The 21104-nt window shown below is 41.7% G+C and overlaps 1 protein-coding gene across 2 annotated transcripts in view; it reads right to left on the minus strand.

Annotated features, from left to right (window-relative positions):
* Positions 1 to 19087, minus strand: part of LOC307263076 (myosin-9-like) — a 35395-nt gene extending 16308 nt beyond the window's left edge. The window contains exons 1-6 of one of the 2 annotated variants that reach the window (XM_080044114.1): positions 18853 to 19087; positions 5203 to 5534; positions 2699 to 2855; positions 1438 to 1465; positions 1200 to 1293; positions 514 to 534 (exon numbers count right to left, since the gene is read on the minus strand). In XM_080044114.1, the coding sequence (XP_079900240.1) occupies positions 514 to 534; positions 1200 to 1293; positions 1438 to 1465; positions 2699 to 2855; positions 5203 to 5529 (627 nt within the window). In that variant the 5' untranslated portion in view covers positions 5530 to 5534; positions 18853 to 19087. The remainder of the gene's footprint in view (positions 1 to 513; positions 535 to 1199; positions 1294 to 1437; positions 1466 to 2698; positions 2856 to 5202; positions 5535 to 18852) is intronic. The other variant, XM_080044115.1, reaches the window with a different exon arrangement.
* Positions 19088 to 21104: the final 2017 nt, after the last annotated feature.

Consider the following 21104-nt stretch of genomic DNA (forward strand, 5'->3'; position numbering starts at 1 on the left):
AGATTGAATATGATGTTGGTAATGTATTGTATGAACACACACTGCCCGAGTAATTTATTATGCAAAAAGAGAAAAGCACACAGTCAAACTTTGGACTCACACACACACACACACACACACACACAAACAGAGCGATTGGCGATACAAATTATGAAGAATTCAACCAGACGAATAAATAAATCCATGGATCATACTAAAAATTGCTGGGATTTTTTTTTGCAGCAAAAGACCCCTCCCCTCTTATTCTACTATTGTCTGGCTGAATTTTTCACAGGAACACATACGGCTGCCACTGATCGGCAAACAAACTTCCTCCCTACTTCCTATTGGCTGGCAAGACATGTCACCTCTGCCCCTTAATACAAAAGTGACTCCCCACAACGGTGCGCTCCAGCGAGGGGAAAAGGGAGGAGAGGATGTGGGTCAGGGTGGGGGGGAGTGGAGGAGGAGGAGGAATGTGATGACAGAAGCGGGTGGGGAGGAAGAGTGAATGGAGGGAGAGAGTTAACTCACATGTGACAGGATCGAGCTGTTCTGTTGATGGGAAGAGAGAAATACAACAACCTCAACAAGGGATGATAGATGTGGTTTTTCATCAAACCTCTTTTTTCCCCATCTATCATAAAACTTGCAGGCCAAGATAACAGTAGTGCAGGTTTGCCAGTGGAGTCTGACGTTATGTCTGCCTGCTTTGTTTGATTTCTGATAAGATTCAGTTTAAAAAAAAAAAAAAAAAAATCGGAAAAACTGAATAAATCACACATGAAGTCAGGTCTCTGGTCTATATAAAACGCCAGAAGCCTTTAACTCTGCACTACTGTTTTCTGTTCTTGCAAGTCTCTCTTGAATGCCACTCCTTTCCAGTTCTTTGGCAGCTGTACCACAGAGGGAACTTTTTCTACAGCAGAAAATCCGATGCTTTGAATACAACATTGTGATGATGGATAACAATCAGAAACACGTACACACACACTCAGATACAAATCACAGTCAAAGAAAAGGTGGTTGAGTGTGGGGAAATGGTTTTTCTGTAAGATAAAAAGGCACTGGGGGGGATTAGGGATTGTGTCTCACTTGAATGGAATGGAGTGAGAGATAAAAGGGAGTGAGTTGAAAGATTTCAAAAAGACTAAAGGAAATAAGAGTAATGGACGGAAGGTTTTAGGGGATGAACTGTGTGGATGAGAGGCAGGACTGACCTGATCTTTCTTGGCCTTGTGAGAGGAGGCCACGTGAGCCAGATACTGGATGACCTTCTTGGTGTTCTCTGTCTTACCAGCACCAGACTCTCCTCTACAGGACAACAACAAAGACAAACACAGTCAAATGATTTCGACAAGGATGCTCTTAGACACAATAGAGAGAAGATTGATGAAAATAATGTTCCTACATTAGAACTATTGCTACTCTAAGGGGATTTGTACATCTGTAACTCACGTGCACAGAATGGACTGGTCCTCACGATCTGCAGAAAAGATGTTCAAATGTTAACAAGGCTGCATGTTCTAGGTGAGCATGTCATCACCCCAGTGCATATAGTTTGTGTCTGCACATGGGTCACGGACAGGAAATTAACATCCGGCTTCCAGTGAGTAGAGAGCTTTGCTGAAGTGTTTCCGACTAACTGTCGAATGAACCACCGCCTACTGTAATGTGGTTTTTAACACACTTCCAAACATGGAGAAAAAGTCCACCAAAAAATGGGACAGGGGGGAGTGGTTTGGGCTGACAAACAACACAACTCAACAGCAGCACATCAGGAATACTGGCCTAAAAGGAGGCTGTTTTGCTAAGCTAAAAGTGTACAAACAGGGTGTGTGGACTAAAGAAACACATTACAACACAATAGCCCCACAGGAAGTCCAAAATTAAGTGCTGGTAATGTTTAGCCTTTGTTGTAACTGTTGATAGAAGTCACAAAACCTGCATGTTTATGTAATGTGGCAAGGGGGAAACCCCCTAGAAAGCAAGATAGCATAGACAGGAAATCTGCATTACGAAATAAGGAGTACTTTACAGGATATTTTCATGGTCATTGTAAACTATAGACTTAAAAAGTAAATAGAGCTGTATTAGTCTCAATGACAAACCTAACAAAATGAGTATCTGTTGCTGATTTGCTTTTGCATCCCCTGTGTATCCTTCCAATTAAAGTGACAAATGAGCTGCATGCTCACGAGACACACATGCCTCATTTTTGAATACAACCTTCCTCAGCCAAAATGTAGAGCCTCTGGTATTTTCTTAGGCCAGTGGGGCCAGTTAATCATATGAAATACTCTGCTGGCTTCAAATCCAATATTCTGCATTAACTGGTCCCCGCTGGCTGCTATTCGAAGGCCCAACCTCCGAATACAAGCCACTCTAATGCACCTAATTTAAATTTATAGAGAGGGTACTGATGCACATACACTGCCGATGTTACAGTATGTGTGCCTTGGTCTCTTAAGGGCCTTCTTTGTGGAACCACTCTGAGCACAGTGGCTTCATTGACAAGGCCATCTTAAAAAAACAAAAAGAGAGGGACCAATATAACGAGCTTGGAAATAACATAAGCGGGTTTGCATCAAAGCAACAAACATAAGAATAATTACACACGGCTACAGACTGTAAATCCCACTTTATTACTTTCCTCCAATGTTCTCATGCAATACTCATCCAAAACAGCTGCACATGGGGGGGGGGGGGGATGACTTACCCTGCATCATGCTTCTGTAAGCTGTGTCAGTAATGGCATAGATGTGAGGCGGCATTTCGTGCCTCTTCTTGCCCTTGTACATGTCAACAATCTCCTCTGAGTAGATGGGCAGGTTCTTGTAGGGGTTGATGACGACACAGAAGAGACCAGAGTATGTCTGCAGGGAACATAGAAAACATTTTTAAAACTGCCCCTGAACATTGTAGAAGTAGTAGTGAAGGTACCATTGGAAAAGTAGGATCTTGGTGGTGCAGTGTGTAATAAAGCTGTACTTTGGCATTATCTAGTGGGGAAAGTGCCGGGATTGCTACGCTCAGTTTCTACGCTCAGTTTCTACTTAGAATTTACAGACGCTACGGTAGCGTTCAAGGACAAGAAGCTGGTAACTATAGATGGCATTATTCACCACTGCCTCAAGTCTTTCTAAAATATTAAGTGATGAGGTGAGGTGAAGATGTATTTATTTTTTAATTCTATAGTACTTATTTTTTAATTTCCGGCCAACCATTGTATAGCCGTGAGATTTGTCCGTTCTGTGCTACTGTTAAACATGGCAGCACACCACACTCCTGTCTTGAATTCTAAAAAAGGTAATACAAGTAACAACTTTTATTTTATAGCGATCATACAATAGTTAAAACCTACTTATGAATATCATATTCCATATCTAGAAGTCTGTTCTGAAATACACAAATTACTTTTACACACTGCGTCTTTAAATATTTGAGACTGGAAGTGTGAATGTACTATGAAGGAGATTTGCGGAGCAGTTTCAGAATCATTAACTGGGAAACTGGGATGTTATGTACAAAGAAGTTGCACTCTAAAGCAATAATATCCCATCCCCCACCAACCCAGAGCTAAACATTTCTCATGAACTCCGATTTGTTATCCTCCTACATTATGTAATCCCAACCCCACCCTGCGGCAAGTTTGAACTGCTGACTGACCTTTGCATGTAAAACCACAGCTACTCAACAGGTCCATCAAGTCATATTTACATGGTAGAATTGGCTTTTCTGCCCCGAGGACCAACATTTAAAATTGTCCTCCATTCCTGTATATAAACTCCACTAAATCTTGTCTTTTGTGTATCTCTCAACTCATTTCTCCTGCTAACATAAGTCCAGTCCCCCCCCCCCTCCCCCTATGAGCTGCATTCCATTGCTGCCTTCTCAGCATCTCTGTACCAGGCATCTCTCCCTCTGTTATGCGCCCCTTCTTCTCCCTTGAGACTCTCAATCTAAGGCCTCTAGAGCCTGGAGGCTTTCCAACAGACCGTAACGCTGGAACTCTGGAAGGGAGCGAGATAGGGGGACAACAGGCTGTGTTGTTGATATGACCCGGTCACAGCACAGAGACTAAAATTGCTCCCAGCCCGGTTGGGGGATAAATAACATTAATTATGTGACCAGTAATAACAGTTACAACACCATTAACATTCCACGTCCATCCCTGTAAAAACCTCTCTCCTCCCCTTACTCTGTCCTCACGTCTCCCATAACCCGGACTTCATTGTTCACTGCAGCATCCTGTTTACAACAGCACTCCAAACACAAAGATAAGTCAAGAGAGCAAACGAGACCACACTGGAGGGAATAGAGAGAGACACAGGGTGCAGGAAAGGAATACTTTCATACCATGGAGTATGTCGGTAGATTGCATACTTTCTTCGCACTGACAATTTGAAAACAATAGGGCAAACAATAGGGCTTAATGAGATAATTAGGAAGGTTGGACAGAGAGATAGATTAGTTTGGAGACTGGCAATGAAAGATTGTTTTCCCTAAGCCAGTGGGGATTTCATAACAATTCAAAAGAAAACACTTTTAACCGACACCAATGGGAGCACTTTAAGAAAATAGTAGCAACACAATGCAGAGAAAGGGAGGAACGCTGAATTGTACTGTACATACATAAAACAATGTGCTAAATACTTTAATATATGAATCAATTCTTTGTTTCAGGCAAGACAGAGCAGGAAAAAAAAAATCATTGTTTTTCTGGCACTGGTCAATGTTTCGATTTGACTCGGAACCAGAAATCTCAACTAAACTTTCCATAATTATTCCTCGCACTATTCTGAAGGAACGTATGTACATGTTGTTAAATGTGATACATTTTGTTCTTAAAACACGCTGAAAATGCATTTTTAAGACCTGCATGTAGTGTTTTTTTGATTTATAAAAAAGCTTTATCCAAAATCTGTTCTGTAAAAACCTTTAACTCCAATATGTTGTAAAAATTAAAAAAAGTTTTAACCGACTCAAAATCTTTAATTTTTTTTAAGACGTAAATGTATACATTATTAGTTAGATGGTGCCAATTTAGCATATTTATTCAGTCATTTATGGAAAAAATTTAACATAAATTATTGTGTTAATGTAAGTAACCAACTGGCAAAGTTTCATTAGGATATATATCTGTTATTTTTCTTTTACCATATTGAGCTGCCGTGTCTTGCCTCTGCATGTGTGTCAATGAGTGCATCATGGTATACTCACGTATATGAGCCCAGAGTAGTATCTCTCCTTGAGGTTGTGCAGCACAGAGGCTTCGTTCAGGCAGGTGAGCTCGGCCATGTCCTCCACCTTGCTGAACTTGGGCGGGTTCATCTTCTGGATGTCGTCCTTGTTCACTCGGACCTTCTTGCCGTTGTCCGCCAGCTCCACCACGCACTCATCTCCGCGCTCCTCCTTCACCGAGCCGCACTCGAAGCCCAGGCGCTCCGACGGCACCCATACCAGCTTCTTGGTGGCCCAGTCGGCCTGCGCCAGCGGGTTGTTGACCGGATTGCGGTCCACGTACAGGAACTTGTCTGCGGCCGACATGGTAGCTGTTTCAGAGAGGAAAAAAAGAGGTAGGAAGTTGTGTGGTTAGTATTGCTCAAAAAAGTGGTTTACAGTTAAGACATTCAGGTTCAAACTTAGGGTGCAAGATAACAGGAAAAAAACTTGCATTAGTGATAAAAGTGTTGCATATTGCGATGACGTTATCACTTGAGATAGATAAACAAATTCTTAAATATGCGGTTCATTTCCTTCTGCTTTGAGTTCACTGCAAACATAGACCCGAGACAGTAAATAGCATACATACACTGAAAAAAATAATTAAATCCATTATTTGCAGTCCAACAACATGGTTATATTGTTAAATCATTAATTGATGACTAAAGCAAAGCATCGTTGTGCCCTCCTTTACAACATTTCCTGGTAGGCTTCATCTGATTGGCCAAATATATTAAGACATAAAGAGCGTGAAAACAGGGCACATGGAATAATATTGTACAGATCAAACCTCAAATATAAAACAATCATGTGAATGTTTTATAATTCAACGTCAGACTAAAAACAACATATACTTCAACTATATTTAACAGACCGAAGGAAGGGTGGCTGTGTTAAAATGGCTTTGTTTACAAGGACGGAGCTTAAATTGCCACCCTTCCATCTTCACAAGATCTGAGGAATGCAAAGGTCACCACTGATGGGTTGTATGACAGGAAGAGACTGCTCGGTTCGTCATAAAACACAATCATGCCAGACAAGGCTCAGTGTTATTTCTTGGCAAACTGCTGTGAATGACTTATTCATCGCGGACATTTAAGTCCACCTCCCAGCAGACAAGAGTTGCCTCCAGTCGGTCTGAGTGCTCCTGCAAACACAACTGTCCATTTGCTGGTGCAGAATCCTGTGAGGGAGCATGTCTGTGTTATCGTTACTACTGGTCGGCCAGTCTATGTGTGTGAAGACGGGGGAGAATGGTAGCTGACTGTGGGTGATCTTGGAGAGATAGCATTAACCTCAGCATGAGATATAGCCGTTATCTAACAATAGTTCAAGGGACTTAAGCCAGTAAGTACAATAGGAAACAAAAAGTGCCTTTTTACATTCCTGTTTGCATTGTTTCTGCAAGAACAAAGCAGCCCCATGTGCTTTGAATGTAACATTTCTTCTCCAAAGTATTGAGGATCAAGTGAGTGTCACTGAAACAATTAGTAAATAACATTGTGTTTGTCTTGGTTACCTTCTCTTATGGACCTCCACTGCCTAGACTTTGATAAATACGTTCATAGAATAATTTCCAATACTACCAACGTCAATCCATGAGTGGCAGAGGAGGTTTGAGTCTGTCTCCTCAATACCTCAATCTCTGCCTAAAATATTCCTGTGACGTATTATAGTGACATGGACAAATCTGGACTTTGTCTGGTCACTATGTAAGTAGTAGAATTTTCTCTATATCCTAAAATGTGTCCGCAATGGAAATGGTCCAGTATAGAAACTCCTGGGAATCAGCTATAAAATTAGCAATGGAGCCAAACTAATAGTTGACATTATGATTGTCCCTGCAGCATGTAAAAACTATATCATGCCGCTATATAGAAGGCAAGCTCTGCACAAGCTGTTCTAGCTTTGACACACATGTGAAAGCTCACAAATATGTTGTGGTGACAAGGAGTGCTGCGGTGTAACCCATATAGAGAGCGATCAGACTGGTACTACCAGTTTGGAAGCAAATGAAGCCAATGTGCATTGGCTAACCTTCCTAACTAAAAGACACACCGAGCAGGAGCATGACACAGTTTTCCCGAAACCACCAGGGTTGATGGCCTCTTTCAATGTTCCCTCACCGCCGAGGCTTGTTTCTTATATTTATCCTGTCTCTATTTATTTATTTAGCGAATGCAAAGTCCTTTAGCCAAGCAGTTGCCTCTTGCTCTGCTGTATGAAGGGTGACAAGTCCTCCTTTAAGTTTTTGTAGAGGGCATGCTTCAATGATGTGATGCATTGTTTGCAGCTCTCCACAAGCACACTGTGGGGTTGGGCTGCTGCCCCATTTGTGAAGGCTGGCCAAGCAGGGGCCATGTCCAGTCCTGAATCTGTTCAATGTTGTCCACTGCTTCCTTGGGAGATTGGTACCAGGGACCGGTAGGGTGGGGTCTGACACCAGGTGTTCATTTGGGACGTCCTTGGACTCCCGTTCCTTTTTCCAAACTGATTGGATGGTGAGATCAGCTGGTGGTGGGTTCTTCCAAATTGGACGTCTAGATGGAAGTCGAGCAGTGGGTGGATTAAAAATGTCCATGTGAATTGGAAGGTGAGGGGAGTCTTTAGTCTGAAATAGCATCTCCTCCATCAGAGTATTTTATATCAGAACATTACCCAGTGGGATAGGTTCTGATGACAAATGCTCAATATTAACAAAACAGTGCAGACAATGCCTTTAACAATTTAAAAATAAAAGGTTTTAAAAAGCACACGTGCATGTAAACAACTGCGGAAACACATCGATCTTACAAGCTTTGCATTTCCCCATCTTTATGATAGACCAACATTTACAAACTTACTTTGTCATTTCTAAGCTCACTACAGGAGGATCGGCTTCGATCAGAGTATTATAGTTTTAGTTCCATTTCTCAGAACTGCTCAATAAAAAAAGATTAAACATTTATTTTCAATTAACTTTGCTCTACAAAATTCTCCCAACTACTACGCAGCATTCCTCTAACTGTTTTGGGAAAGGCCCTTGAGAAAAAGTTTAGCGGGTCAACGTCGGCCCCGTCTGTTCCAGCACATTAACCCTGATCTGTGAGAAAGAAAGCAGACAAAGCCATTCTTCTCATGACCCCCTGCCTCCCTCCATCCTCCATTAACGCTCGGTCAGGCTAAGCTACAGCTGACATCCATCACCGCTCAAGTCCGTCACCTAAACTCATCCCCTGGTGTACCAACCCCAACCTGTGACAGAACGTGGATCAAATTAGTCCTGCTTTACCTCTCAGCTGGCTCCAACCTCCCTCCTCTGCCTCCCCACAAGCCTAACACCCCCCCGCTGTTTATACAGTCTTTTCAGGGTCACATTCTTCTCATACTAAACCCTTTATCAGGGAGAGACAGCAAGCAAAGGCATTCCACAGATTTCTGTCCTCTATCCTCTCTGACTGGCCCCTTACATCTCTCTCAAGCCTTTTTCTCCTTTTCCTAGCCATTTACTGCCCTCAACATATTTCCATCACATCAGCACAGCGTGTTGTGGCCCTTAAGGAGTTTCATCACTCAGGAGATCAGCATCACCTCGACCGGTAGCAAACCCATTAACTACACAATTCAAATAAACTTGAGCGCTCCCAGTCCCTTTGTGTGCGTGTGTCTGAGAAACCCTGCGGTCCAATCGGTGTTGGGTGTTTTGTGCGCCCAACGGAGCCTTCAAGGCAGCGCTGGTTAAGGTTAGGGGATAGGGCCTTCCAGGCAGCGCTGCCTTGAAGGTTGGAGGCACAACCAAGCCCCAACCACAGCGAGTTCTACCAGCATCCAATAAGGAAGTGACAAACATTGCAATACCTTCCGGTGGCCACGGTGACGTGGTACCAAGACTGAGCAATTTCTCTTTGACTCACTTGTTAAACAGGCCGTTTTCACAGTCTTGTTAAACCTATTTACAGCCTGGTCCACAAAACCAGCTCTCCGCCCATTGTCCCTCACTTTGCCTCGGAGGTATACGTCAGCTAGATGGGCGTATCTCCCTGCCCCCGACGTGAGGCGGAGTAAAAATCTCACAAGATGGCGACGCACATAAGTCAGGAGAACGGGATGCCGTGTGAATAACTGAGGTCAGCCCGGATGCTACATCCATTTTATATACTATCTATTGGCACAACACACCATCAAGCGTTCCAATCCCCATACTTCCCTGCTATTTAGTATATGGTAGAAAAAGATTTAGGATGTCCCAATACATGTTGTCAGGTGTAGCATGCTTAAAAACACCCACGCTTTTTGGGCGATTCTGTGGACACAATCCACGGCACACCAGAAGTTACATCACATCGACACAGTGCCTCCATGTGAAAAACAGTGACGGGACCAAATGCGACCGATAAATAAGCGAGACAAGGAAGTTCAAGGCGCTGTTACGATGAAAAAATAGGTAAAAGTATGTCAGAAATGTGTGCTTACTGCAAGCTAACTACAAACTGATAAGCCGTATAATGTAGAAAAGAAAAAAATAAAGGGTATGCGATTTGGAATGTAGGGAATGTTTCCATGTTAAAATTCGGACAATCGTTACTCACTCCACTACATTGCAGACCTGGGCCCATGCACGGTTTGAATATGAGCCCAGAATGATTAAAATCTCTGTATAGCTTTGTTGTTTGGCAATAACAAGAAGTTAAATAGAACAGGCTGAACACACCCAACACTGCTTGCTTTAGCTTACTGTTTTTCTATACTCAAAGAAGTGCAGGGAAACGTGATGGACACCATGAAAACAAATCTTAAAAGACAGTGGTCAAATGGCTCCAAATGGCTCCATGCGTAAAAAAGGGGAACCTACTAGGTTCTTAAGATGAATGATTTAAACCATAAACCACAAGATATTCAATGTTGCAACAGCCTGCTAATAGATGTGAGCTGCTGACTCATTTGGCCTGGGGACAGTGATAACAACTTCATTTGTCCACACAGGCCTCTGCAACACTTAGATTTCAAGTTAGAAAGTTGAAACTACAGTACAGGTGGTTGCTTGAACAATTACTTGCATGATTTTCACAATTCTCAAAATAGTTGCCTTTTCATTTTCTGACAAGCAGCAAAGTGTTTCAGCTCTAATTTGTACATTAGCTAGTGTCACGTCTGTTGATGTCTGCCTCAGTCCGACTCACATGCTTGCCACAGATATCTCAGTGACACACTTCTAACTAGCTCTCTAGAGAGTGCCATCAGGACTAAAATGACTTCAGAAGCTATTCTAGCTTGACAAGCGCTGCGCTATATTAAAAGCAGCAAGTAGAGGGGAGGGGGGGGGGGTAAAGAACTCCAATCAGACATCTCAGACGTAGGCCTTCCGTTGTGGAGAATGACAGTTCTAGTAGAACATGGATGTTGACTTGACTTTGAGATAAAACATGTGTGCGTTAAAACTGATCACACCCAGGACTTGGCTACGGTCCCTGCTGCCGCCCTGCCTGCCAAATTCTCCATAATCCAGTAAGAATCAAGATTTCCCTGATTTCCCTTGTCACTTTTTATCACGGCTCGGCTATGAAAGTATTCACTATCTGTTCTGTTGGGAGCCATTTATCATGAGATTACATTAGCTTGTCTAGATATTCATCATCAAGGATTAAACATTAAGTGGATTCATGGCAGTGTGTAGAACACAAAATCACCTGGAAGCTTACCCTTGGCAAAAAGCCCTGAACTTTATGAAACCTGACAGAGATACCATTAAAGGATTACATTCTACAAATGAAATGAAAACAGACAGCAATGTGCTGTCAAAGCAGCAGCAGCATACTAAAAGAAGAGGAGCCATTAAACAAATATCTCAAGGAAGAGTCCAGTTTTAGAAACCACCCTCATCACAGAGACCAGAGTGTGGTTACAAGGAGGAAGCCAGGACTTTAAAAAAAACACAGGTGGAGGAGGGAGAGGAGAGGAAAAGGGAGAAGCTACAGAGCATCCTTTCCAGTCCTGCTTGTCCCTCATAGAAAGCAGGTCACCCTTAGTCTTTACAATACTGAGGCCATCTATCCATCAGTCAGAACTCCCACTCATTCCTTTCCACCTCACCGAGTCTCCCCAAGTTGCTGTAAAAAAAAATTAAACGGAGCCGTGACAAACCTCAACGACAGTATTACCATGTACAGTCAAAAAAAACTCCTGCTCAAGGGAAAGCATAAAGCAGCTGTGCTGTGTCGACCACTGCCCCATTGACAGGAATAATAATAGGACAGGAAAAGTCAATAGACACCGACTATACTCCCACCAACTGCATCCCATCACAAATGTCCCAGCCAGCTTAAGCCCAGCCAAATCTGCTCGTCCTCGGCTGTCCTCATGCTGGGGATATATGGGTTTCAACTGTTTCTTAAATACACTTTCCATTAAATACTCCAAACTCTCTAATTCTTCCTTCTGTGCTTTGGCTTTACCCCATGCATCCCCTTCACAGACCAATGATCGACTGAGTGTGAGTTTGATCTCATGAATGTGAGAGAGAGAGGGTGCCAGACAGAGACTGCATAAGGTACTGAGTCGGTCAAAATGCATTATGGGCTCACACTTTGTCTCTTTCTCCTTCTCTCCCCTTCGCCCTCCTTCTCTCAAAGTAGGAAGGGTGGGGCAAGGAGACCAGAGGGGAGGAAAAAGGAAATGACAAACCGAGAAAACTATTTTGCCATTTGTGGAACTTGTTGTGTGCGCAAGTCTTTCAAAAGCAGATGGAAGGTGGCGTTTTCTTGAGCGCATGCTGACAGGCTCCAAGGACTGAAGTAAATTAAGCCCTTGCTGGAAAATAACCGCACTGCATGACAGATCTACATCACTTTCCACATTACTTTTCACATTCCTGCCCCAACCGGGATCCAATTTCACTCTCAACTGCAGGCTGGCCAATGCCTACCTACCATTTACAACTATAGAGGCCCAAACTAGGTCTTACTCAAGCCCTCGGCACATAACCACACCAGCGGTTCACATCAAATGAACCCAAAAACCTCTTCATCAACACCACCAGTCATGTATTAAATGTGTTTTACTAAAACGGATGAACTATTTAGGATATTATTCATAGGCAGGGAATGTTACAATCATCCTTTGTATAACTAAACTGCTAATGTATAGGTCAGTTTGCATTCCTACTGCTAGTTCCATATACATTTATGGATTACTTTAGCCATTTCAACAATCCATTTCTTTGAGCTGAGACAATGTGACTGAGGATGATCCCAATGTTAAAAAAACATTTGATGACGCGATCAAATGTGATGAGTCATAAATGGACACGTAAAAATATTTTATTCAACTTAATTTATTTACACATTTAGGCTATTTAATTTATGCAAAGGTCAAAACATTGGCTAAATACAGTAAGTAAATAAATAAATTTAAAAAAAACACGTTGGTGTTCAACCGTCGTCCAGGTTTCTTAAATGTGACTTTCTTTTTTAAATACATAATTTCTATGTTATCAAATAGGCTGAGCCACTCCAGTCTTCCACAAACCCCATGGGGTGCAACACCCCTGGGTGAGAATCACTGACATACACAACTGCTTTCACTGATAGTGTTTAAATTTGGTATAATGTCACCTCTGCAATGGTAGTTAATAGGTAGAAACCTTTTGGACCTTTAAACTAAATGACAGGGAGGAGACATAATAGGAAAGAGGGTGTTCTGATAAGCACGTCATTTTCAGGGTCATAGAACAAATTCCACATCCATCATTCAAACAGCTCTCCTATTACACAATTGAATGCACAATTGACTGGTTATTTGACCAAACAGAGCAGATAGGGCACTGCACCAGTTCCCCCTTTACCGAAACACTCTGTAAACACTCGCAGTATTGACCATTAGATAAATAGATAAATGGTTACGTAAGCCTTCCAACAGACGGTGAAAGAATGCGAAGGGGAGTTAAGATCCACATTTCAATTTGTCAGCAACACTCTATTCTGTGGAATGCTACACTGGCACTGCTAGGTATTTTATTAAGGACAGACAGTAAAAAATAAAAATAAAAAAAAACATGGAAAAAAATTGGATGATATTACTACTTGACTTCTGCTTATGTGTATTTATAGTCTTCATTCAGTCACCAGGCCGACCTCCCTACCTCACCCTTTTAGATTTTAGTATGGCCCTTATTTTGCATTATCACTTGTTATCTCAGCTTTAGGGCACTCCCTTTGAGTCACTTACAGGATATACGAGGCCATCCCGTTTTAAAAATCATCTCATCAAACAATGCATTCACAGCCCTTGGGGAGCCACACGACAGCTTCAATAGCTGGACATCTGGTGTGCAAGACGATTTGGATTGACATGGGAATAAAACGTCCAACAGCAGACAGAAGGTAGACCCATTACGCAGCATGTTTCAAAGTTCACAGTGAAAGTGACTCTAAAGTGTCTGTGGTGAAAGTGTTGTGCAATCGCCAAAGTACTAACCACTTCAGTTCTCTCTGGAGTCACACACCAGGTGTGCAGGCCACCCCCCACACACACACACACACACACACACACGTGGACAAGTGTATTTAGTGTCAGGTACAGTTATACAACTGCTTTACCACAATCACAACCGAATAGATTCCTTTTCCGTTATAGTGTTAGGTGCTCTTTACATTCACATCGCATGTACCGTTTTGTAAACAACAAGTAAAATATGTTGCACAGTGTTAAGAATATGACTTAAAAGTCTGCCAACCACAATAACCTTACAAATACTTTTCAACATGAAAGCTGTTTATTGGGAATTGGGACAGCCAGGCGCTGACCATCACTCACCCATCGGGCTAGGTATCGAACCAACACTTTTTGGCACGGACCTCCATACCATTGAGTATCAAAAAATGTCTTGTCGTTCATTAGCAAATTTAAGTACTTAAAAAGGGGTTAATCTCGTCAACGTTGGCTGTGTCTAGGCATCCAAGAAGATACAACATGGGTTCCGCCAGGCCATTTATCGATATTAAATAAAAATGCCAAGGAGCTGAAACATTTAACTTTACCATAATGTGTAATGTCATCTTGTCAAAATGGATTTGATAAAATTGCTATTGAAAAAAATATTGTTCAGGAGTCAAGGTATCAGTATCTGTATCCAACTTTTTGAACGATTGGATACCCAGCCCAGTTACCAAATCATTGAAACTGGCACTCCATAAAAGGTCAGTAATGTCTGATCAAGCATTACCTCATCACCACATACCAGAAAGCAGTATTATCTACTGATCTACAAGTAATAATCACAAGAGACATGGTCGAAGTCCCAATAGTCAGAGTGCTAGCATTTCCTGGTATTGTTCTGTTGAAACCTTACAGGTGCACGCTGTGAGGGGGAGGATGAGGAAATGATTGGGGGGGGGGGGAGGGGGGGACACACAAACAGAGGAAAAGAGGCATGGGAGGGGAAATGTAGCAGAGCAGAGAGAAAGGTCTGGTGAGAAGACAAATAGGAAATGTAAGAAATAAGCAGCAGAGAAAGGAAATAGTAAACCCACAGCAGACACTACTGTCGATATAGCTTCCAGAACAGCAGTCCAACTATTCAGACTAACGCAACTTAATTATGCTGTTCATGTCAACCAGAAGAAATACATTCGGCAGAGCAAATATAGAAGAACTTTTTTTTTTTAAAGGATTGATTTAAAAAAAAGTCACCATTAGTGTCAGTGATATACGACAAATATGTATAACATATTACACAGAAGTATGTGTACAAGGCAAGCAAGCTGACGTCTGCATAAAACAGTCTTTTCGTAATAATAAAAAAACATGTCCATTTCTGGATACGTCTCAGAGACTTTCACCAAGTGAAACAGCACAGAGCGAGTATATAACTACATACTGAGAAATGGCATGATCAGCTCTGCCATGGTTAACAGAGAATCTCAACAGTCTCCGCTCCGACTGGGATGTTTTGACCGCATGAATGAATCTCAGCTGACTGTAGGAAACTAGGATATGTATGACCTTTTACGGCCCTACCAATCATTGACAACATCCATTACTAGTCACAAGTAAAACTAGTAAATTGCACTAATAATGTACTTAGGGAAGAAAATCTCTCCATCCGACAGCCTCTTCGTCAACATTCAAGACATGACGTTAAATCATCGTTAATTATAGCAGAAGGATTTGACTCAGAAATGAGATGCAAATAACAATCATTTTCTTTGTTGATTTCGTCATCGGAATGTTTCTCTGGTTTGAATCAATTTCTGGTTAACTTGACAAAAGGTCACAAAAAATGGTGAAGAACACTTGATTGACCGTATGACTAATCATTTAAACTCTAGCTCAAATACAGCCGTTTTGTATTAGCTTTTGAAGCCCCTGTCAAGCATTTTTCTAATCTTAGCCAGACAACTAAAGGCTTTAAGGGCTAATTGAGCCAATGACTGCAGTCAGAAGGTCACATACAACAGATAAAATATTAGAAATACAACACATTTGTTAAAAGAACCATGGGACTGTGTCATACTGCCCTCCCTGCTCGTGCTGCACTCATTTGCAAGGAGACCTGCAGGTAATCTGTCTCAGCCAGGACGACCGTCCTTCAATGAAATCTAAACATCCAAACATAGACTTTATCATTTTGAGAGGATTGAACAGCTTTTTGCTCCCGGTACCACATCATAAGATGCCTGTGTGTAATTTGGTCCAGCCTACAGTACATAACTCTCCAGGGGGGCCGCGAGCACGGACCCTTTTGCTGACACACGAATGATGGAATGTAACGATCTCCGTGGGGGGCTCCACAACAACACTGAAACTAGCAATAAGGGAGAGCAAAAGAGGCCAATGCAAAAGTCATTGTCTGGGCTTAATTCATGACTCAAGTGCAACAACAGGAAATGACATACTATATGTTGTCGGCCATGAGAGATGACTTTGATAAAACAAGACACATATGACTACACACACACACACTATTGTTTTCTCCACTGCTCTAATTAAAACTTCAGCATGAACCATTAGGCTATTTACACAAATCATTTCAACTCCCCAATATCAAAAAACTATTTAATGAGTTAACTTCCCACACTGTGGTTTTATAGTTCTTGGCAGAAACAGCATCTTGGAGTGTGTGGTTCTGATTAGTACAAAGGTGCTGCTCCAACTCTCCGAGTCTCCACTAACACTTTGAACAATATGAGGCTTGAGTGATGGAAGGCCATAGTCAGGAAAGCTTTTAAACTTGGTCTGACTTGAGGTTGAGTCCCCATAAATCTCTTATTTAGCATATACTCACCCAAGTACACAACTTGTCATGCTCAACAGCAGTGGGGCGTGCAAACATACCAGAGTGTTTGCTTCCCAGCACACACACACACACACGCCATCTAACAGAGCAAACAAATTGTACCGACAAGTAGGGCTGTGTCAAAAAATCGAAATATCGATATATCGCGATACTTAGTTTCCCGATATCAGTATCGATTTTTATATCAAAATATCGATTTTTTTTTAATTAATTTTTTTATGATTTTTTTTTTTTTTTTTTTTTTTTTTTGCTTTTCATGGCTTTATTGACAGTGCAGAGATACAGATATGAAGTGGGGCAGAGAGGGAATGAAACAACCACGGGTCAGATTCAAACCCATGTCTGCTGTCAGGCCTGAGCCTCTAGGATACTGACTATTGAAGTTAGATCAGTTTTGTTTATAAAAATACTCAAGATTCACTGTGTCACAAAAGCACACTGATGTGTTTTCATTTTCATTGTGTCCTGTACAGTTAGTACAAGAGTGAATTGGATTTGTTATTTTGATGTTATGGCAGCTGCAGCAGTGTTTGATCATTTGCCAAAACCAAAAAAAAGGAAGAAAAATAGTAAAGGAAGTTGTGAATGAAATAGTTTTGACTTCATTTGTCTGTACAATTATCACTATATTGTGCTGTTGTGTTTGACAAGGCAACTTGTTTATGGAATATCGCAATATATCGTGATATATCAAGATACGCAATATATCGTGATATATCGTGATATATCGTATCGTGACCAGTGTATCGTGATACGTATCGTATCGCGAAGTCCTTGACGATACCCAGCCCTACCGACAAGCGCACAAGACTAAATGTACTGTAGGTGCACAGTTAGTGACACAACCTGATGAAACATGACATTTTCACAGATGTGATAATCGAAGATTGCAAAAACCTTTAAGTGAATTAAATATAAAAACGGCACTTGTTTTAGTTGGTCCTGGGAGAAATATTCCTGCTGTTCCTCTTCCTGAAGTTTTTCCCTAACAATTTTTTTGTTTCTGAACCAAAGGTTGGTCAATTTGTAATATATTGTGAAGCCATCCAAGCCAATTCATAAATTATTTGAGACAATAGACTATAATAAATCTGCCTTAAGTTTGAGGTCATATCGATATATCCAATAAAAATCAGCACGGAAAATTGTTACGTTGCCCATTAATGTTCATCACAGTGGACCAACGCTGCAATTATAATTCAAAACTGATCATTTACAGATGGTGAAGGAATCCTTCTGGCTAAACCTTAGCTCCTTTATATTTTAAAAAAAAAATTAAATTACATTTTGTGGCATACACCCATGCTTGGAGTAGGCCTAACTTACAGGCTAAAACTCATTTGGAAACACTGGCTTCATATGAAGCACTTGAAATGCTATCCAAAAAAAACTGAAGAACGCAAATGTTTAAAATAAGTCAAGCTTTTATTATTCATACCAGGTCCTATACTGTGCTAAAATTAAAATTAAAATGTTTCGGATGATTTATCTATTGTAGGCCTACACTCCAATTATCAAAATACTCCAAATAACTTAAACTCATGTGATTGCACAATGGAGACCCTTCTACAAAATGTCGAGGGACAAGTCAACTATGATGAAGCTAATAAACTGTTACCTCTAGCGCACTAAATCCTGGTTAAAGTGTAATCCTCAACATATAGCCAACCGGGCCCCTTAAAAAAACTCAAGGGCCTCTTGAGGTGTGCACGCAGTATACAAAAAGAGACAATTAGTGCAGACGGCAGATGATATGCTTGATTGAGGTCGAGTTGGTCGGTGGACCAGTGACGTCATGCCGCGAGCCAGACATATTACCGGCCACACACGGCGTCCGCTCTTGACCGCAATTGTGTTAGCCAGCCTACACCGAAAGGTTCAACACTACACAGCCACTGAGTAATTAAAACACATCCATCTGTCCCAGTTGTACATGTATTCTTTAAGGTTCACTCTTTGAGCTCAAACTCTTCACCGGCCTGTTTTTTTGTTTTTTCCCCCTGCAACTCATTCAAGTGAATCACTTCCTGCCTGTTACCGTTATGGCTTTTAGCTTCTCGCGCGCTGCCGCAATGCTAAAGCCGTGTTTGACGAACGTTGCACACTAGTAGGTGTGTCGAAGCTTCGAAGAGAAGGACACAATGGGCTCGAGCGCTGGAAAAGTTTGAAAATTCCTCTGTTTCAAATCTGTGAAGGAGGTCCCACACTCCACCCCAGCACGGCTGCTGCTGCTGAACTAGCCGCCGCGCTTCCTGGTTCACTGCACTTGCCAGAGTGACGGGCACACTGAATGAGTCACGAAAAGAGTAGGCTACGTAGAGGCAGCATGGCAGACAATGAGACAAAGGTGCTCAAGTTCAAAAATATTGGCCTACCTGCTTTTTTGGGGGTGCGGGACACCTTTCTGAGGGTGGCTAACAACAACCGGGTGGCTCAGTCAGCGTCGCCTTGAGTCAAACTTCTTTTCCTGTCGACAGCAGCTTCGTGGAGAGTTCAGGCTAAACTATAGTGCTCGCTTCCTCCCTCTCTTTCTCTACTCCAGTCACCCTTTCTATCTTTTTTTTTCTCTCCCTCTTCCTTCTGCCCTCCCTCCTCCACTTGCTGCTCACTGGTTCGCGTAATTTCAGTCAGTACACAGCCAGCAGGAACCGGGGTGCGGTCCAGGACGAGGCATGCATGCACCGCCCCTCTGACCAATGGCAGCTGCGCTCTCATAATCCACAAACACTTTGGACCAATCATGTCACCGGTGTGACAGCCACTGAACAGGGCGGAGAGCACAGAAAAAAATGAACTTGAAAGAGTTGAGGAGAGGGGCGGTGGGAGGGGGATACAGATAAAGCCGTGTTTAAGGAGAAAGGTATGTGCATACTAAGGATTTTTATGACCATATAAGTACCAGGCACTCTCAGGATGGACTGCATCATCCTGCTAGGGTTTCTCTCATATGTCAACAAGGTCTGCTCTGACCACTGTCTGCTTTTGAAAACAAGTAACCTAGCAGAGATGGCTCCAACTGTTTGATACTATTTCTGATCCCACGCACACAGACCCGTCTGGGCCATACTGATACTGACACTGACTAAATGTTTTGTTTCATGCCAGATAGGCCTACTTTGACTCTACTGATAAAACTGATTTATTTCAATCTTAACAAAAAATCTTGCTGCTATACACTTGCCTCTGCACAATATCAAATTACAAATGTTCTTAGGTAGGCTATTAGCCTAAGAACATTTTGCCATTATTCATTCATTCAAAATAAGGTCAGAGGTCAGCAGCAGAACAGGGTCAATGGAGCTGATAAGGATATATTAGCCCTATTTTGGTAGAACTCACTTTGACAGGGTGCAAAGTGGCCTGTAGGGCCTTGAACCTCTCACTGTTGAACCACTTTAAAATCATGTCACTGTTACAAATAAATCGTTTCACTTGCTGGCCCCTGTTTCCACCATGGGAATTCAAATATTTAGTATGTCATCAATTAATCTTGCTTGCCTCAGTCTTGGATGCAAGTGAAAAACAAAAAAAATATTAGATACAAATATTTATCAAACTTTCTAGAGATGGTTAACGTATATTTAACATGTAAATGTCAAGTAAAATGAGTTTAAAAAAACTAATCTACAACTCAGATATATGATAAATTGTCATGATATTTCAACATTGATTTGGTTACTCTAGTTTCGTCATGACAGATTTCCCCCCTACATCTCTATTGAAATAGAAGAGATTTGTCTTTCCTTTTAATGTTCCAAAATGTTACTTTTTTATTATACTTTTTAAACTGTTCTGTCAATGCTTACGTACTTGAATTAAAGGTGGAGTCAGCGTTTTTGGAGAATGCTTGTCAGTGAAAATCAACTGACGATCCGCTAGCTGAACGTACTGTGTTTACGCTGAAAAAAATCTGGTGTTTATAGACAGTCTAGGCTCCGTAAACAGGAATGTAAACAAAGGGGCCCACCGTCACTGGCATCATGCTTGTCACTGATTTTGATAAAAAGTGATTTTGACAACATGCGTTCTCTAGAATGTATGACTCCACCTTTAAGTATGGGGTTCTTTGTGTGTGTTTTTTTTAAGTGCACCATGAGACAAAGGATCAAATCAAGTGGACACGATGTAAAATGCAGAACAGTTGTGAGATTTACCCTCACAGGTTCCCATAACTTAAACAGGAAAGCCTACATTTGTGCCCAGACATGACTTGCAACTAACCGCTGCAGGTGATTCTCTAATTAATCTCAGGTAGGGAAACACTTGTATAAATCACTCCTGACATGTGTTCTCCTTCGCTACCCAAAAGAGGTGAGATATGTTCTTGTAAAGTGTAGGCAAGACAAGAGATAACTCGTTTATGGAGGTGAAATCAAGTGCAAAGCAACAGACACCTGTATAAAATGAGGAATAATAAATAGAGAGGACCTTTGCGCTGGTAGGAAGGAAGAATAGTTTGGCGGGACATTGCAAGAAAACTGAACAAAAAAACAAATGAAAGGAAATGATGAACGTTGAGTGGAAAGTTCTGCGGTGTCAAACACAGAAAAATGGGACATCTCTCCAGTGACTCAGGTTGGGTGATCTGAGCCCAGTTTGCTGAGGGAAATCAGAGGCACACAGCCAA

The sequence above is a fragment of the Ammodytes marinus genome (genome assembly GCF_949987685.1).
Source record: "Ammodytes marinus genome assembly, chromosome: 16".
NCBI lineage: Eukaryota > Metazoa > Chordata > Actinopteri > Uranoscopiformes > Ammodytidae > Ammodytes > Ammodytes marinus.